The sequence below is a fragment of the Archocentrus centrarchus genome, chromosome 22 (genome assembly GCF_007364275.1).
Source record: "Archocentrus centrarchus isolate MPI-CPG fArcCen1 chromosome 22, fArcCen1, whole genome shotgun sequence".
Lineage (NCBI taxonomy): Eukaryota > Metazoa > Chordata > Actinopteri > Cichliformes > Cichlidae > Archocentrus > Archocentrus centrarchus.
In genome coordinates, this window is record NC_044367.1 from 23,225,297 (window position 1) to 23,244,794 (window position 19,498).

Sequence of the window (19,498 nt, forward strand, 5' to 3'; positions counted from 1 at the left end):
AGCAAATCACTTTCAATAGATGATGATTCTCTGGGAAACCAAAATAAACAGTTTTTAATTGCCTAAGAAATACTATAAAGGTTAAAAGAGGATGCTGAAAAACCCATTCATGCTTATATTTCTAGTTGGCTGTAACATACTGCTCACAGGAAACATGAACAGTACTTTATTTTAATCAACTTCAGCTGCTTCTGAAAGCAACTGTGAGGTCATTATAATATCATCCAGTTTGTTTTAGGACTGATTTAAAACATTTTAATGCCCTATTAAATGCACCTGCATAGTCTGGGATCTCATAATCTCTCAGACATGCTAATAAGAAGAGATGCATTGATTGCATTTTTTTTTTTTTTTTTTTTTTTGGGGTGATTCCAATTTTTTTTTCCCTAGATGTGACCTGCAGATACCAAACTGACAGTATACACAAACAAACACAAACTAACCCTAAACTTCACAATTTCAACTTTACAATTTGCACTAAGTTGCAGGATTTTCTCTCACGTAAACACTGAAAATAAAACGCTCTGCTACAGGAAGGAGGTACAGATAATTAAATGAAAATGAGTTGCGTATCACCCACCCTTATCTGACATATTTGACCTTACCAAACAAAAAGTAGGTGCATCTGATTTGCATAACAAAAGAACTGGCAGTTACATACATAATTTTTCAATATGTTTATAACTTCACCAGATAACAAGACATGGACCCCGCTCTCTTTTCCTTTTCTTTATGCGTGAAATGGACCGGCTTGTATGTGGACATACTGAGGCCGGTATCTGGTTTGGCCCGAGAACGCTGAAAATCAAGCGACTCCGGTCCCTGGCCGGTTGATTGGTGCATCTCTGCTAATAAGCTATGAACCAGCGCAACCTCTCAGTCCATCTGGATCAGGCGTCCTGGTTATTCCCAAGTCTCCATTAATGCTGGTGAAACTACTTTAATATACATATTAGGTGTTAAAAACCTGACTAAAACGTTCCTCTTTGGCCATACACTAATCGATTTCTTGATCTTGATGATAATTTTAGCTCATTTCTGCTTGTTTTAACAATTAATATTTATTTGTAGGTTTTAATAATTTCACTGGACTGCTATTGATCGTACTCCTTTTGTTTTTTGGTTTGAACCTTCTGAGGGCTAAGTCGTCACTGGTAACAACTCTAAACCTATATATTGGAAGACTTTTTTGTTAAAAATTTAAATAGTTTTTGATGCGTGTCAGTTAAAGTGATTAGCTTCTTTGTACCCTGATTGCCCAGACTTGGAAGAACAATTTTATAGCTTGGAATGATGACTTAACTCTCACTAAGGAAGTTCCTGGTGACTAATTTACTAGTCCTTTATATGAGACAAAGAAAAATCAGAGGAATGACTAGTTTAAAAGTAGGGAAAAGTTGGTTTTATGATTCCTTGTAAAATAAGCTTTTACTAACGTGGATAGTTTTGCAGAAAACTGCAGAAAAATTACATACATTAATTGACTAGTGTCTCTGTTACCAACTAGTGAGGCCAGCAATGTTTAGTCAATAATTGTGCACATCTCTAGACCGAAGAGGGTTATAACTTATGGTTTGTTTCATTTTTACTGGTCTGCTGCTTGATATTAAAGGATCTTATTAAATGTTTATTCATTTGACTTCTGAGTTTTATCATTTTTGTCGTCTTATTGTTTCCTGTTTGTTTTTTGAAAGCTTTGCTTGCTTGCTTTGACATTTCCTGCATATCAACTTCTCTAGAGAGACGGAGAAATTGTGCCCTCACCCCCCTGGCCACCAGTCAGCAACACAACCAGGGTCCCCTCTCTCCGGCCCGGCTGCGGCGCCTCCGCCTCCTTTTAGATGCCAATCTGGATCGTCACTCTTCAGAGGAAGAACTTGAGCGAATCAGCTGCGGTGATAACAGGAAGTGGGTGTCCTCACTCCCCCAGCGCCACAGTGATCACCACAGCAGCGCCTCCAGTGATGAGGAGGTGCGAGACCTCTGCGGCTGCAGGTCGCCGGCCACCCCCGCCAGGCCGCTCGGGGAGCCTGGCGCCTGTCTGGCTGCCTCCCCCAGCCCTGTACTCTTCAGCTCCAGCCCACCACGTAGCCTCAAGCCACCCCCCATGCGATTTCAGCTGCAAGTGGTGCAGCCAGTTGCACGACCCATCATCTTGACCCACTTTGACCAATCAGCACCTTATAGAAAGTATCGGCACAGCTACGGGGGGGAGCCAGGAAGACCGAGTCTGGACTTGGAGAAAATGCAACAGGTCCGTGAGTTAATGCAGGTCCTGCATTTAGTGTAGTACATACACACTGTTGTTTTTTATATGGTCATAAATAACAAGAAATGCCTAGATTTTTGTCAATTAGCAAAAAAGTTATTGGTTTTGCTGTCTGTATTGGAGAAAGTGTCATGCATTTTTACTGTTCCCTTCCCATAACAGGGATCTCTCTTTTCGCGGCAACTTGTGAGGGGCAGAGGCAGCTGCCTCTTGTGGATGCTGCAGCACTGTGTGGCACACTTACAGAAACAGAATTAATCATTCAAATGTGTGGCCATACCTCACTAGAGGGTCATTGCATTAAGTGCAACAAGTCTTCAGTGTATAAGGGCAGAAATCTGAACAAAACTGCATCACATACATGAAATCAAATGCAGCGTTTCTGTCTGCCTGATCACCTGTTGCTTCTGCAGGCACATATATTGTGTCACATCAGATCATGTTTTCCTCTGTGTGAAATTGAAACTCTAGCAAAAGAGGCAGGATAAACTGCCTTACTGCCTCTTTATTTTTTTTTTGTGGTAGCTTCCATCATATTCATCAAAATCGGCAAAGCTTGATGAGTTTGGCATTAGATGGGCTAATCTTCATTTTTGCTATAATAAAAAGCCTTCCCGGCATGTGCACATGCTTTAGAATCCAGTTAAAAATGTGGGACATTGTCTCAAGATGTGGGACATGGGACAAAAAAAACTGTGCAGTACCACACAAAGAGGGACATCTGGTCACCCTGCTTAAAGGTAGCATACCAGATTGCATATGAATATTAATCCCTAATTATTAGTAATGCATTAACATGTAACCAACATTTTGTTCTTGTAAATGGTTTGGGTGGAGCTGATTTGGATACTTTTGGGTAGTTTAAGGAATGACAGTGCATTATAGTTTATATGTTTAATATATTGCTAAAATATAAATACATGTAGATGGGTAATTTGTTTAAATCTTCCTTCTAGATGTTACCAGAGTAAAAATACTAAGTGAAGTACCTCCCAGTTATGCTTCAGTACAGCACTATATAATGGCTGTACAGTTTAGTCCCTAGGGCACTTTGTAACTGATTAATAATAATCAATTTCTGATTGTTATCAGTCCCTATTGCAGTAATTGTCTCTCAGATCACAGACAGATCTCTCAGTAGGAAGTTTAACTTGAAGCTTGGAATGCCATAATTTTGGATAATCAGTGAGTTTATGTGGGGATGTCGTATTAGGAGCCAGATTTTCTTCCCTCAAATATTTGGATGCATTCACAGAATGTCTTTTCATGTCCAAATACCCATTTCACTGTATGCTGAAATAGATTCTCTGCGCTCTACCTTTTTACTTGTAATATATTTAATTTTGACACTATAGCAATATGTGCACCAAACAGCAGATGAGCCTTAACCTCACCCCCCACCTCCCACCCCCCTGAGCAAATCAAACGGTGATCTTGGGTTGCACATTTGGTCCAAAAATACAATCATGACTACCCTTCAAACACACACGCACAGAAGCAAACAAAGTCCTCCCTTTCCATAGCCGGACGCTCGCCTCCACGGTGGTCTGGCTGGAGAGGGATGAAGGAGAGGGAGGCTCGGACGGCAGATGTCCGCCCTCGTTTCTCACAAAGGCTGGCGAGCGAGGGGAAACGATGGAGGGGTGGAGGCAGAAGGAGAGGATTAAATAAACAACAGAAAAAAACGACAGCCACTAATGAGTCACGGCGAAGCTGGTCCGCTAATCATTAAAATCCAATAGACTTGTTGGCCCACACTGTGGATGGGGAAGTGTGTGTGTGTGTGTGTGTGTGTGTGAGTGAGTGTGAGTGTTTGCAGAGAGAGAAACTGCAGGTTTCAGGGGTCCATATGTCCACGGGTTTTTTAGAATGTAAGAACAGATGATGAGAGACAGTGGGCAACTTCGAGAGGGGTGAAGTGTAAAAAGAGAAGTATGTATATGTGTGTGTGTGTGTGTGTGTGTGCATCCATCATCCTGCCTGCCTTCCTGTCTGTCTGTCTGTTTGTGTCTGCATGTGTACATCCTCCTGTCTGTATCACTGTGTGTGTCTGTGTGTATGAGTGTGTGTGTGTAAGCTCAGTGAAGTGGAATGGGAGGTGCTGCAGGGAATACAAAAGGGGGCCTACAGAGGTAGCCAGCAGACACAGCAAGCCTCCCATTAACCCTTTAACTGGACATCTCCCAGTCATGAAATCAGCCTCAACTGCTGCACCTCTTCTGGGGTTTGATGTACAATCGATACCACGTGTGCATTATTGGTGTTTATACAGGAAACAGTTAACTTGTAATCCCACAGAGCTTACATTTTGTATTACCACACAAACCTATATTAAATGAGTGTAACAAAGATATATATACACATATAGGTTCAGGATATGCAGCCACCTTATGCATAAGAGGAGCCTGACCTTGTAATGTTTGTGGAGGGAGAGGTCTATAGTAGGGATGTTTTAGGTTTTAAGATGGTCAAAAAAAAGGAAAACTTCACTTCATGTTTGGTCTGAACACACTACAAGAATGTCATGGTCTGACATTCAGTGGAGGACCTCGCCCACGCATTTGTAGTCCAACCGTTTCTCTTTTTTCTGTGAATATAAAGTCACCAGCCTCCATTATGTTTGTCATTCTCCGGTTTTTAGTCTGTTTGTAATTCCAAAAGCAGTTTGGTGCAAACAGCATTTTATATGCAAGTAATTAATTAAAGAGCACAGGCCACGAAGACTGACCATGCCAACACACGGCTTTATAAGTCCAATGCCTTTGCTCACACACACAGTTTCAGCCATGAGTTTTATGCGTCTGGCCCCGGGAGAGCAAGAAAGATGAAGGAGATGGGGTTCTTGTTAAAAATGCAATTTAAAGGTGTCAAAGATGGGAATTTTGTGTGGAAGGTGGAGGGAACACCTGAAACATATTCTTAACATTTTTGGGATTATGTCTTACATACAAATGGACATACAAGCAAAGGAAAAAACATTGTCAGGGCCAAGAAATGGAAGCGTAACAAAGAAGCTTATTTTCAGTTAGATTGACTCATAGTCTATTCTTTTTCATTTTGAAGAGACAGCTATAAAAAAAAGAAAAAAGAAAGCCATAACTCTACACATGCAGAGAGTGGGTGGGCTCACACAGCTTTATTTTACAGCGAGATATTTGTACACCAAATCTGAACACAATGAAGGAGCGACAGAGGAAAATATGACTTTTCCTTCAGTTTATGATCGTAACATAATGAGGCCTCACAGATTTGATTCGCTGCAAAGTAAATCTCAATAAATCAAATTACTTGTGTACTGTCAACATGTAGAAAGTACCGTATAAAGATTTAAAATATCATGTCACATTTGACCTCTGACAGTTCCTTCAAGGTCAACAGATTGATCTGAAGGTCAAAGTGATAATACTGGTATATGGAGCTAACCATGTTTCTTATAGGCATTGTTTGTATTGACAACATATAGGTATGCAGGGAATGATGTATGGGGATTCTAAATATCAGACCTCTGACCTCTTTTTCAAGGTCAAATAAGGTCAATCTTTCATCTTTAAAACTATGCTTAAAATTCTGCTGCCTTTGCCAACATTTAGGACATGATAACAGTATATGGGGATTCTAAATATCACATTATAGTTTGCATTCAAATATCACGTCATATTTGACCTCTGGCGTCACTTTTTCACATGCCTCCAGAAGTGCTGTTTCTTTAAAGAAAGTATTGTCAAAATTGATGCTTCAGTCTTTAATATGATCAATCTGTCTTTATTAGTTGGCAATGTACCACAGACTTTTAAGGTGGCTGTAATTAAACCTCTGCTTAAAAAGCCATCACTTGACCCAGCTGTCTTAGCTAATTATAGGCCAATCTCCAACCTTCCTTTTCTCTCAAAGATTCTTGAAAGAGTAGTTGTAAAACAGCTAACTGATCATCTGCAGAGGAACGGTTTATTTGAAGAGTTTCAGTCAGGTTTCAGAATTCCTCACAGTACAGAAACAGCATTAGTGAAGGTTACAAATCTTCTCACAGCCTCTGACAGTGGACTCATCTCTGTGCTTGTCCTGTTGGACCTCAGTGCAGCTTTTGATACTGTTGACCATAACATTTTATTACAGAGATTAGAGCATACTGTAGGTATTAAAGGTACTGCACTGCAGTGGTTTGAATCATATTTATCTAATAGACTCCAATTTGTTCATGTAAATGGGGAGTCTTCTTCAGACAGTAAGGTTAATTATGGAGTTCCACAGGGTTCTGTGCTAGGACCAATTCTATTTACATTATACATGCTTCCCTTAGGCAGTATTATTAGAAAGCACTGCATACATTTTCATTGTTATGTAGATGATACCCAGCTTTATCTATCCATAAAGCCAGCTGACACATCAACTAGTTAAACTGCAGGAATATTTTAAAGACATAAAGGCCTGGATGTATATAGCTCTTATACTGTGTATATAATATTCTTAGTCAAATAGTATTTATATTGTGTATGAAGTATATAGTCCAAACCTGTCTACGAGTTTCAAACCCCACTCTTCCACAGCTGGTGAACATTCCTCACCAACCCAACGCAGGAATTCCACTTTCTTCCAGTGCCATCCATTATAAGAGTGCAGGGTTAGGGTACGTCTGCACTGGATTCACTTTTCAGAACCAGGAAGCTACGTTCGCTTTAACTACACAGTCCATGCACGTAAACAGTGGTTATAGTTTTCACCAAGGATGAGCCTAGATAAGGCAAGCATGAAGAAGTTGTTTACACATGTTGCTGAATAAACAATGAATGATAAAAATCCTCTTTTTCTACAGCTTGTTGGCAAGCTGTGACCAGTTTAAGGTGACGGTGGCGTGGAGGGGTGGATGAAATTATCGCTTTGATTTTCTCTGAGATGGGTTCTTTGAAAGTTTGCATCAGGCTAGCTCGAACATGTAGCATCTAAAATAAACACTGGTTTTGGTTTGTTTTTAAATTCTTGTTCAAGCAGCTTGCACCCAAATAGACTGCAAGGAGAAAAAAAAAAAAAAGATGAGGGCTGGCAGGAGTTGAGCATGAGGGCAAGTGCACACTGAATCTCTCCCACATCACAGCAGCAGTTTTGTGTTTCCATTCTTTCCTGTACTCCCTTCCCCCTTGGAAGCTACCTCCGCGACTCCAGACAATTCGATGATTGTGTGGTCCCTCCACCCCCACTGTGTATTTTTTGTTGTTTTTTTTTTTTGTTTGTTTTTTTTTAAAACTGTGGAGCTGCGTGGTCATTGAGGGGAGTGGGAGACAGGATGTTGCATAAGCTTCATTGACCAACTGTTTAGAGTTGAGTGAGACAGCTGGATTTGCTGACTTCCTTGATCATCCCGATTTAAACATTAAATGACAGCTGTATTGGTGTTTTCCTGACAAGATAAATGTTTTTGATATGGCTGATTATAGAAATATGCTTACATACACCGACAGAGGCTTCACACAATCATTTTCTATCATAACAAGTTCAGACTGCAAGACAAAAGTGTGGAGCTTTTACTCTTCCTGTCACAGAAGAGCTGATGATGAGGTTTTAATGCTGAGAGAAAGTCACTGTGTTTTCTTCTCGTCTTCACAGAAGATGCTGCTGAAAAAGAACTGCGGAGGGAAAACGCGCACTATAAAGATTCGGGTGAGTTCTTTTTCATTCCCACACAAATACCCAGCCAGCAGGGAACGCTCCCACATTAGCAAATGTTTGAATGATGTTTATTATTGCAAATAGTATTCCTGTAAGTTTGAAAGCTCAAGCGTTATGACCGCAACACTCGGGATGTTATGAGAATACTGTTGAGGTGAAGGTTATGAAATGCTCTTTTATGAAACAGTCCTACTGTTGATAGCAGTAAAAATTTCTCAACACAACCATCTGGTGACATTTTCAGGATGTTGTTGAGGCCTGAGATGACAAAATGATCATATGATGTTCCTCTAATGTAGATTTTTAGCAAAAGTAGTTGTTTTGACTTCAATTTTTAAAGGTTGTTGGTGTAATGGATTATAAAATGTTTGTCTTAAACCCCTAAAATGTGCAGTACTGTGCAAAAGGCTTCAGTCAACCCTCATTTCTTTATATTTTCTTATTTCTAAAGTGGTCTCGAGCACTAGTTCTCCAGGATTTCTGAAGGTCTTCCAAGAAAAATACCTTTGGACATTGGCTGCTTTTTCACTCATTTTCAGTCCAGTTCTTGTACCTGACCATTTTCAGAGGAGTGTTTTTTTTGTTGCGCCACTTAACACTGACTTTATTCAAACATTAAAAAGGCTCCTAACTCAAAGGCTGAGCTAGTGTCTACACATAACAGACAACTTAGCAAAGAGACTTTTTTAAATTGTACAGTATCATTAGGTACTTTGTTACTAGCAGCCTGTCACAAAAACTCATAATTTATTCCCATTTTTTAATCAGATCTATGCAAAATGCCAAAGATAACACAGCTCAATGGGCATAAAATTGTATTCTTGCACTAACAAGTGATTCCCAAAGTGGAGGGAAAAAGAAGAAGTCGCAGGCTTGAAGAACTCTCTATAGCAGATGAACAGTGTTTGAAACTCATGTCCTTCATCAGAAATGGTCTCAGTGGAAGGGTGGATGTCAAGAAGCTATTCTTTAGGAAGGGAAATGGGGAGAATAGGCAAGAACTGGACTAAAAAAACTTCAAAGTGAAAACTCAAAATCACCTTATCATAAAAATCATACAAAAAACATCCAGAGTCAGCACTGTTAAAGCCGCAGATTCACTTTGCAGTATATCACAGCTCTCCTACTGAAGACAGCTCATCTACACACTTAATGGCTGATTAAAGCAATGTGACAACTGCTAACAGAGTTCACTTTTCTCTCACACCGAGACTCACTGACTGCAGCAAACCCTAGGCTGAGTTTATTCTTAGTCTAATTGCTTTTTTGTCTTCTCCTTTCTTCTTTCATATGAGCTAACACTAGCTGCACATTGACTCAGAGGTGTCTCTTCAGTTTGTTGCTGGCCTTGAGTCACTGCCGTTAGTTATACTATTTTTACTTCATGATATTTTGTGAACAAGCTGAGTTCCTCTTGTATCAGTATGACCCTGTGTTCATACCGGTTTAGCCGTATTGGAGATAAATGTGACTTAATAAAGTCATGTTAACAAAATCAATAAAAGGTGATTGTTTATTTGTTAGCTAGTATTAACCGTTTCAGGAGTTCTTTCGGCCGTGATAACATAGTGTAGCGCAACAATTCCCAAAGTGTGGGCTGCAGCCCCCTGGTGGGATGTGAAAGAACTACAGATGGGCTGCAAGAAGTTACAATAAATGCATCACAAAAACATATTTAGCTCATTCGGCTGAAGAACCAATGATCTTATGTAATAGCGAAGCGTTTTCCATCTGTTCGTCCACGGTTTACATAATTCCTCCAATTTAGTCGTGTATTGGTCAGAATATACTGGAACTTGCACAGAAGGATCACCTAATGGGTCTTCACCCAAACTGTGCTAAAGGTCCTCCTATAGTATTAATCATATTTTAGTGAAACTAGATTAATTTTTCCTTGCTATGAATGTTTCTGAGCCTCTTTGACTTCTCATTGGGTTTTAATTCTCATTAGCTCAGCAGTAAAGCCACCAATGACAACAAAACTGATAGCTTTCTTTCTGTACTCAACACACAACAGTAACCTGTGAGCTGTGATGGATCATGAGCCAGCTGAGCTACTACATAATTGATGTTCTGGTTAATTTGGTAATTTAGTTTAAAATTGAGAAGAAGTCATCAATCCATCCATCCATCCATCCATCCATCCATCCATCTTTGGCTGCTTGTCAGCAGGGAAGCCTAGACCTCGCTCTCCCCAGCCATCCATCTCCTCAAGCTCATCTGGGGGAACACTGAGGTGTTCCCAGGCCAGCCAAGAGATATAATCTCTCCAGCGTATCCTGGGTCTACCTCAGGGCCTTCTCCATGTAGGACATGCCCGGAACATCTCACCCAGGAGGCACCCAGGAGGCATCCTGGTCAAATGCCCAAACCACCTCAATTGGCTCCTTTTGAAGTGGAGGAGCAGCAGGCCTCAGTCCCTCCTGAATGAGTGAACTCCTCACCCTATCTGTAAGGGAGAGGCCAGCCACCCTTCAGGGAAGGCTCATTTCCACTGCTGAGAACCTGTGTTGGGCAGCAGTCAAGGGCGGAGGCCCTGGAGGTCTTTTCCCCAGCTACTGAGGCTGGATATTGAGACATACATTAAAAAAACAAACAAACAAAAAAATGGCTAAATGTTATCCTTCATTTCCTGACCTAGTTTTGATCCTGAACTTGTATCTTGTCAGTAGCAGCTGGCTATCAGGTGGCAGAAGTAAAGCTGTTAATGGCGAATCAACTTCATCTGGCAAATTATCTGGAAAAAAATGCAATGAAAACATCAAGAAGGAAATACTTTTTAGGCTCACATAATTATCACAGCTGTAATTATAGTTTTGAGCGAGCCACAGGAGACTTTCAGATTTCCAAAAGGGCTGCAACAGTCTTTACAAATGGCTGGTATATGGTATATCTCAGCCCAAAAGTATAAGATAAATAAGGATTGTTTTGAACTGTGAATAGAGTCTAAGAATAAAAATATGGAGCTGGAAATGAGCAAAAGTAGGTACCTGTAGTTTAAAGCAGCTTCTTCATTTTTTTTACTTATTTTTTTAATGCATCAGTATCCAATGTGTCCTTGATTTCTCTGCAAGTTTGACGAGTAACTTAATTTAAACACAACTTTGCATGCAGGGCCTTTACTTTTATGCTGGCTGATGGGCAGTCCAGATCAGGGTATCCATTACAGCCACGATAAGGTTGCAAGGTTGCTCAGCCCCCATGAACAGACTGGCCTGCCTTATTGCCAGCACCTTGATCTCCATCCAACTGCATACTGGGACAGCATCTGGCTGCAGCATTTGTTCCCATGCCCCACTAGCTACTGAGCTACAGAGACTGTGGAAAATCTGATATCGCCATCAGATTCCTTTTGGAAACACCATTTACTGCAGCGATACCTTAGCCTAAGAAGGAAAAATGTCCTCTTTTTCAGGTTTGTTTGATCTCTTGATTTCACTCACCAGCCTTTAATAGCTGAGCTTTCCACTCTTCCCATTAGTGCACATTTACTGAATAGCTCTGTAAATACAACAGGATTTTCCCAAAGAAGTCCAAATGCAACAGCCAATAATTAATCATCAGCGCTGCGACTGTGTACGGGGTGATTTTTGTTTGGAAGGACGGCGTGCTGGAGAGCTGACTGGAACAAGCCTCAGCGTCTTGGCACGGAGCGGAGCGCTCCAGAAGGAGGCACAGTGTGGTGAGAAAAGTGACGTTATTATCACGTCGTGTGGGATAGTGTCAGTGGAACCTTATCACACACTTGTTTGTGAACGCACACACTAACTGTAACAGCATTGAGTATACTTCAGTCCTCCATGATGATGAGTAGAAAAGTGAAAAAACTGAGGTGGCAATGAGAGATGAAGCTGAGGAGGAGGAGGTAGAGTGTGTGCGGTTCCCTTGTGGTGCATTTCCAGGGATGGAGTCATTTTCCATTTATAGCCTGGCCGGCTGCTATCTGTTTAGTTCCACTGATACATGGAGATATTGCTCATTATCCCGTGTTCTCGCCGGTGAAGCTGGTAGTGTTGCTGATGTCCCTGTCAGTGACGTCTGTGGGCACTGCGTTTGTTCCAGTTCAGAGATGAGTGCACAGTGGATTGATGAGCCATTTGGAGGCTTGTGTCCACCCTTTGTGTACTTTTCTCCTTCCATCTCCCTCAGTTTCCTGGCCAGGATCCAGCAGGGAGACACTGGATTTGCCGGGGGGGTGGGAGGAGGAAGGGCCTGACTGGACCTGAGCTATCAACCATAGTGTTGCCAGGGTTGATGAGATTGATGGCGTGTGTGTGTGTGTGCGTCTGTGTGTGTGTGTGTGTGTGTGTGTGCGTGTTGGGGAAGGAAAACACAGCTTTGGACACTGTAGCAGCTGCCGAGGCCTCACCCCTCAGGGCCTGGAGGTGAATAGGAGAGTGTATTGATGAGAGCTTCCCAGGCTGTAGCAAGCAAGAGTGATGGCATCTGGTTTCAGGCACTGTAAAGAATAGAGGAGGGTAAAGCATGACTGAGGTGAGGGAAGTGGTGCAGATATGGATAGAATCGAGGGAGGGTGGGGGAGCTAAATGTAGGGAAAATGTGGTGCATGCTCCTTTGGTTTCTGATTGAGGTGAATCAGACTGTCATCTAAAGACATTTTTGTCCCTAACATGAGAATCCACAGGTGGTCCATGAGTGCATTATTATATTAACTTCTTCAAATTTGGCACGGTCTCCAGGGCTGCTAAATGAGTTCTGAGATATAAAGTGGAGCCATACCACGCAGTGATTTAAAAGTAATCAAATATTAAATTGGACTCAGCTGTTCAGGTGTTTACCTGTAATACTGGGGTAGGTTGGTCTGACCTGTGCACAGCAAGACTGAACTGGACTTGTGGTGAGGGCTCAATGGAGAGCTGCAGTCCACGCTCACAGCTTTGAGCCATCCACCAGCACCAGCTATGCTCTTGTCCTGATAACATCTCCTCTGGCACTGCAAATAAATTAACACTCTGAGAAGCTATCACATTTTGCTAGGCGTGAATGTGTTAAATAGGGCGCACTTGCAGCGAATTGCCCACTGCAGACTTTAGTAAATCATGTTTGTATCATTCATTTAAATACAGCAAGTTTTGCAGCTCTCAAAGGGAGACTCCTACAAATAAATATGCAAATAACTGTGTCCATGCCTTTCAGTTACAAAATTAGCACACTCAAATCCCAACAAATCCCAACAGTAGCCTTTTAAAGCCAAAAGAGACTGTTAGCACTGACCTTAACTCTCTTAAATTAAATATGTTTTTTTTAATTCAATTCAATACAATTTTATTTATGCAGCGCCAAATTACAACAGTCACCTCAAGGCACTTTATATTGTAGGTAAAGACCCTACAATAATTACAGAGAAAACCCAACAGTCAAAATGACCCCCTATTAGCAAGCACTTGGTGACAGTGGGAAGGAAAAACTCCCTTTGAACAGGAAGAAACCTCCAGCAGAACCAGGCTCAGGGAGGGGGGGTCATCTGCTGTGACCAGTTGGGGCTGAGGGGAGAGAGACAGGACAAAAGACATGCTGTGGAAGAGAGACAGAGATTAATACTAACTAATGATTAAATGCAGAGTGGAGTATAAACAGAGTAAAAGAAGTGAATGAAAAGAAACAGTGCATGATAGGAACCCCCCCAGCAGCCTAGGCCTATTGCACCATAATTAAGGGATGGTTCAGGGTCTCCTGATCCAGCCCTAACTATAAGCTTTATCAAAAAGGAAAGTTTTAAGCCTAATCTTAAAAATAGAGAGGGGGTCTGTCTCCCGAATCCAAATTGGGAGCTGGTTCCACAGAAGAAGCTGATATGATTTAACTTTCATGCTGCTGTTCTTACTGCAGGGATCTGTACTGGGTCTGACCCTGAATGCTGCAGATGTGAACTCTCCGAAGAGGATTGTTAATGTGGACAGGGAGCTGCCCTAATGCACGACTTTTCTCTGTTGTTGGAGTAGCTCACAGCTACCATATGGAGATCATCTTAGCAAAGTTCACATTTATCAAGTTTACTGTAGCTTGTTCTCTGAGTGAGATTTTCCACGTTTCTCTCTTTTTTTGGGGCTCTTTATTCGAACTTCAGTACACAGAACATCTCCGAGTGGTGCTGGGAGTTGTTGCTGAGTTACTGTTATAGAGCTGAACCCCTGAAGATGTTGGCTGAAGTTATGGCAACACCTGTAGCTTCACATGCACTGTCGTCATTGGGTGGCTTTCTAGCAGCAGCAGGAGCTCTCCCTGCATCTCCAGGGGATCCTCTCAGTTACTCGAATGCATCTGTCTCTCAGTTTACAGCTCTTTGTATGAACACACACTCGTTTTTTCCATGGGATCAGTTCGCTGCAATGAGTCTGTCTCTGAAGAAGTTTACTCCCTCCTCAGCAGGCTCTGAGGGAGAAAGTGCCGCCTCACTGCCAAATCCAACAAAGTCATTTCCTGTCGTTTCCTGTAGGGAGGAGAATGACGAGGGCTAATTTTAGATGGAGGCCTTGTAGAGCCATGAGAAGCTCAGAGAGGGGTCTCTGCAAGTGGAAAATCATTTATGTCACTGAACCTGCAATGTGCATAAATAAATAAGTATTAAAAAAACATGAAAATGTTCTGAGATGTAGGAACTTTCTACCACTGCTAGTTTGGTTTTCACTTTGGTCTCATGTGTCCACATGATCCATCATTTCCACTCCTCTTCATTCCATGTCTGTCCAAGCTGGTGTGCACTGCATTCTGGCATGTTTGGTGTGGCATTAAGTTGTCGAAGCTACTTTCTGCAAACCAGAAACATCCAGTGCTGCTCGAAGCCTCTGAAGAACGTTCAAACTGAAAATCCAAAAATGATGAGCGTTTCAGTAGATGCATGCCTTGCGTCTCTCTGGAATGCTTTCCTAATAGCAAGCTAGGGTTTTGCAGATGATGCACACTGACCTTAGGGATCAACGATGGTCAGTGATCATCAATAGCTGGGCATTCAAGCTGGTTTGCCCATCACTTGATAACTATTAGCCATATTTAATTAAATCCGCTTTGCTCTTGTTTTATGTTGGCATCTCCACATATAACCCACATTTATGCTCACAATACTTCATGATTAAATTGGAGCTGCATGTAACTTTTTTTCCCACTGGGTCTGTATGTTGGCTTGTGAAAGATTGTGAGGATGGGATGATGAAGAGTGGAGGACAGACAAGTGAGTCATTTTACACATAAAAGCAGATTGAACAGTAAGTAGAATACTTGGCCCAAAAAAATTAAAAGCAAAAATAAGAGAGAGTCAGACAAAGACTTTTTTTTTATGTTCGCAAGTCCACTAGGGTCCACTAGGGTCCACTAGGGTCAGGGTGATTTTGTCATCAGACGGGGAGAGGGAGGATCCATACGGATGTCGTTCTACCTGCCAGTTTTTTGTGAGCCTGCATAGTCATCATGAGACCAATGTACGCTGAATATGAAGAGCAGTTTGTGTGAAGACATTTGTTAGTACCCACATCTTTACAATTCCTCATTACAACAATGCAAATACAAGAGACAGAGCAGCTCTTCTTCTTCCTTGTTGCCATCTTGAATACAGTGCATGCTTTTAATAGATGCAGACTTCATGGACTTGTAATGACTGTAATAGGATCAGCTGATGTCCCTGGTGTGTGTGACCACATCTGCAGCTGAGTATTTACTAATAGTAATTTATACTATATAACTATTTAGCTGTTATATAGTAACCATCATGATGAAAGAGGGAAATCTACTCCAACTCTGGAGGGAGGGTGCTGTTGTATTTGGTTTTTTTTTTTTGGTTTTTTTTGCATTTGGGCCACAGAGTATGCATTACGGAGTGTGGAACGCACTACCTTAATCCCTTAACTCAGTTCAGATAGGGTTGGCTTATGGAGGAAATCCCCCAAACTTTAAGTGAGCTGTTGGTGTTTGAAATCCAGGAGCAGAAAGCCCACAAGGGGAGTTCATTGCTGAAGATGAGAAAGAGCACTGTGACAGTAGCCCAAAAGGCCCCTGTTGACTCTGAAGTTGTGTTTTAATTTTGCTTATAGATTTTTTTTTCTCGTGAATATGAAAACAAGATAATTGGTACAAAATAATTACATGAAAAAATTCATGTGCTGCAAAGCTCTAATTAGCTCATGTCGCGGCACTCCTCCTTTAGTATTGGTCAGAATTATTTTTTTTGTATGATTTTTTCATTTTTTCCTTCTTTATTAGATAGCACAGTGAAGACATGCAACAATGGGGGTCTCAGATCAAAAATCAAACCCGGGCTGCTGCATTTCGCCTTGCAGCATATGGTTGCCTGCTCAACCCATGAACTAAACTGGGACACACAATATTAACCAGAATTTAATCACTTACTGCGTCTTCACCCAAATTATGCTCAAGCTCAAGGTTACATTTGTTGTTTTATTGGCAATAACCTGTGAATTGTGATGGATCACGAGCCAGTGGTGCACTCGCTCTTTAGTTAATCTCAAGCTAAGATGAACGAAAGACAAGATTCATCTACAGAAAGTAAAAGTAGTGAAATGTTTCTGTGTAAGGATCACTAACAGCTTCCTTTGTCTCTCACCCAACCTCCTTTGCGTAACATGAGACTGACTGCTGGCTTTTGGCTTCTACTTTCCGTCCGTCTCCCTGTGACTTATGTACAAGTATCCTAAGGCATTCACATCCCTTGCCGCCTGGGCCTCTTCTTGCCCCCAACTGCACCCGCAGATGCCCCACAGTGGAGGCTGTGAGGTGGCAGGGGCTGGCATTTGCCCTTATTTGCTCTTGGAAGCCTCTTTGGTCAAAAACACCTGCTGCAGTAGTTTGGGCCTAACTCTAACTGATGACCTCACCACCTCCAAATCTATTTTCAGTTGAATTACATGAATGATACACACAGTCACGCATTTATGTTGCAAAACCTGTCAAAAACTCTTTAGGTTGGCGGATAATTATCACCAAAGGCCACATTAACCCAACCACCTATTCTCTCTTTGTGTCTTTCAGAACCTGACCAGCAGCCGCAACCCGCCCAGGTACACCTACGACCCCTCCATCTTCGCTTTCCGCTCCCTGAGCACGGTCCCCCCCTGCAGCCCTCTGAGCCCGTCCGAGGATCCTCCCTGCTCATAAAGAAACATCCTCCCACCAGATAATCCTCCCCACCCCTCTCTCTTCATTCCCAGACAGCTGCTGTTTTTTGTGGCGTCTGCCCCTCTTAGACCAACGAGCAGCTGGTATGAAAGCATTTGTTTGATGGTCAAATTCTTGCACACTCAGGTAATCCCACCCTGTCACTTTGAGCGTTGCTCTCCGCCTGAAATCAGCAGCGGGCCCAGCACAACCTTTCTGAGGATGCTTCAGGTTTTACAGATCTTGTGATTGGAGGAAGAACGATGCAGAAACGGACACGGCCCACCTATTTTGAAACCTGAACTTAAGTTTTCAGCTCAATAATCAAGGGAAATAATGCATGTAAGACAATCAAATGCTTCCAGGGTTTCTTCCTTTGATGTGATAGCTTCATAAAAACACAGCGAGGTGAGTCCTCTGACATCAGTGGTCACATTTGTCTGTTTGAACAACCGCTTCTTTGGATGTATTATTGAATATGCAGGTCATGTAAGGCTCAGCTATAACAAACATGTATGACTGTAGTTGAATAGTCGACCTCTGACCTTTTGATGATGTACGTTTCTTAATGAATTTGTCACTTGTAGTCCAGGTCAAAGTTCAGTACTTATATCCTCTTTCCTTGCATGAATTTCACTGCTTTGCAGAAAGAGGTATGTGGATGAGAATAGTTTGCTGCACATTTGGCGAGTGTACACGGTGCTGTGTTCTGCATAGCCTACTTGTAGTGTGCCATTTATTTTTCTCCAATATTGTACCTCATTACTTTCTAGGTAGAAGAGGACCACTGGTGTAATTAAGACGTCCCAGTGTTTTTCTGCAGATCTCTTAATGCCTTGAAATGACATTCCTGTTGTGTTGAATGAAACTTGAGGTCATTCTCAGCCCTGAGAACTGAGCTGATGAACTCATTAAATACAAAATGTCTCCACTGTAACTAGGATTTTGCCGAAGTGAATGTAACATTGTGACACGTTTTCGTCCCTTGTTGCACAAAAATCAGTCAATAAATGCCCTGTGGCCTCTTGTTTAGGAGCGGATTCTTTATTTATTCCATGAGGTTGGTTCAAAAATTCAAGCTCACCTTCATGGGATACTCTGGACTGTTTTCCTCGTGCGAAGCATCATTGCTGGTGATGAGAGCTGGGTCTCCAGCAACTGTTGAGCACTTTTCAGTTGAAGGTTTACTGTCTCCAAGCCTGAAGGCAGTGCATCAGGTGAGAAGTATGATCAGGAGCATGCTCAACTCGAACTGTGAAGCAGTACCACCCCCCCCCCCCCCCCCCCCCCCCCCCCCCCCCCAGTGCTTTATAGCCTAACATTTGTGTTACATCTTGAGATTTAGGCTTCAAAACTGCTTTGATTCACGTATAACAGTTTTTATATACTTTTACTTCCCACTCATTTTCTGCAATAAGCCAAAAAAGCCTATGGAGGAGTCCCAGTGACCTTTAGCTGAGGAAAACAGGGATGCAAACTTTCAGGTATAACCAACAATGAACACAGGAGCAACAGCTGCTCCTGTGTTCATTTAGCAGATTTTTTTAGGATGCCCTTGATGACACAAACCTCACAGGGGATTGTGTCTCCTCTTGGTCTTGAACCAAGTTTTAGCCAAAAAAAAAAAAAATAAAGGAAATCCCCGCAGCACTCTATAGAGGCAGCTCTCTGGAGAGTCGTTCCATGTCACATTAATCCTGTAAATTTCACTGAAAGCTGGTTCCTGCTGTAAAGACCAGCCAAACTGGTCCAAAGGTTCCTATTCCTATTTCTGCAAAAGGCAGAAGTTGATAGATAACTTGCTAGAGTTCCATAAATATCCACAGGTCATGGCCATAGGTGAAAGTAGATTGACTGCATCAATCTGTCAGTCTCTGGCTCCACTTTCCTCTCATTCGTGACCAAGCCTTCAATATACTTGAACTCCCCACTGACTTGGGGCAGCAACTCATCCCCAAAGAGTGGGCATGCCACCGTTTTCCTTTAGACTTGAAGGTGTTAATTGTCATGCCTGCTAGTGTGCACTCAACTGAAAACTGCCTGAGCGCCAGCTGGAGGTCATCACTCTGATGCCAATAGGACCGAAGCAGACACCTACTGCCCACTGGCTAAAAGAATCTGTGATAAAAACACCAAAGCTCACAGGTGAAACTCACAGCTGATCTTCTCTCCAGCAAACACACTGCTGCATGTACAACAAGTGGGAGGGGAACACACAGCACCCCTAGAATATTCTCTGCTGTTGGTCGTGCCAATGGAAACCTTTTGATTTAGGTACAAATGCACACCGTGCCCACCGTAAATTACATCCATGCTGAGATCCTCAGCCAAGCACAGTATTTGACTTGTGCAAAAGTTAAACATGGATGAAATAATATTTATCTTCTACCACTTTATGTTCACCCCCTCTTTGCTACCTGGCCACCTGTCAACCTCAAACTG

The 19,498-nt window shown here is 42.1% G+C and overlaps 1 protein-coding gene across 1 annotated transcript in view; it reads left to right on the forward strand.

Annotated features, from left to right (window-relative positions):
* LOC115772362 (uncharacterized) overlaps positions 1-18,088 on the forward strand; it is a 30,797-nt gene extending 12,709 nt beyond the window's left edge. The window contains exons 3-5 of the mRNA XM_030718559.1: positions 1,740-2,254; positions 7,868-7,921; positions 16,931-18,088. Coding sequence (XP_030574419.1) covers positions 1,740-2,254; positions 7,868-7,921; positions 16,931-17,056 — 695 coding nt within the window. The 3' untranslated portion in view covers positions 17,057-18,088. The remainder of the gene's footprint in view (positions 1-1,739; positions 2,255-7,867; positions 7,922-16,930) is intronic.
* Positions 18,089-19,498: the final 1,410 nt, after the last annotated feature.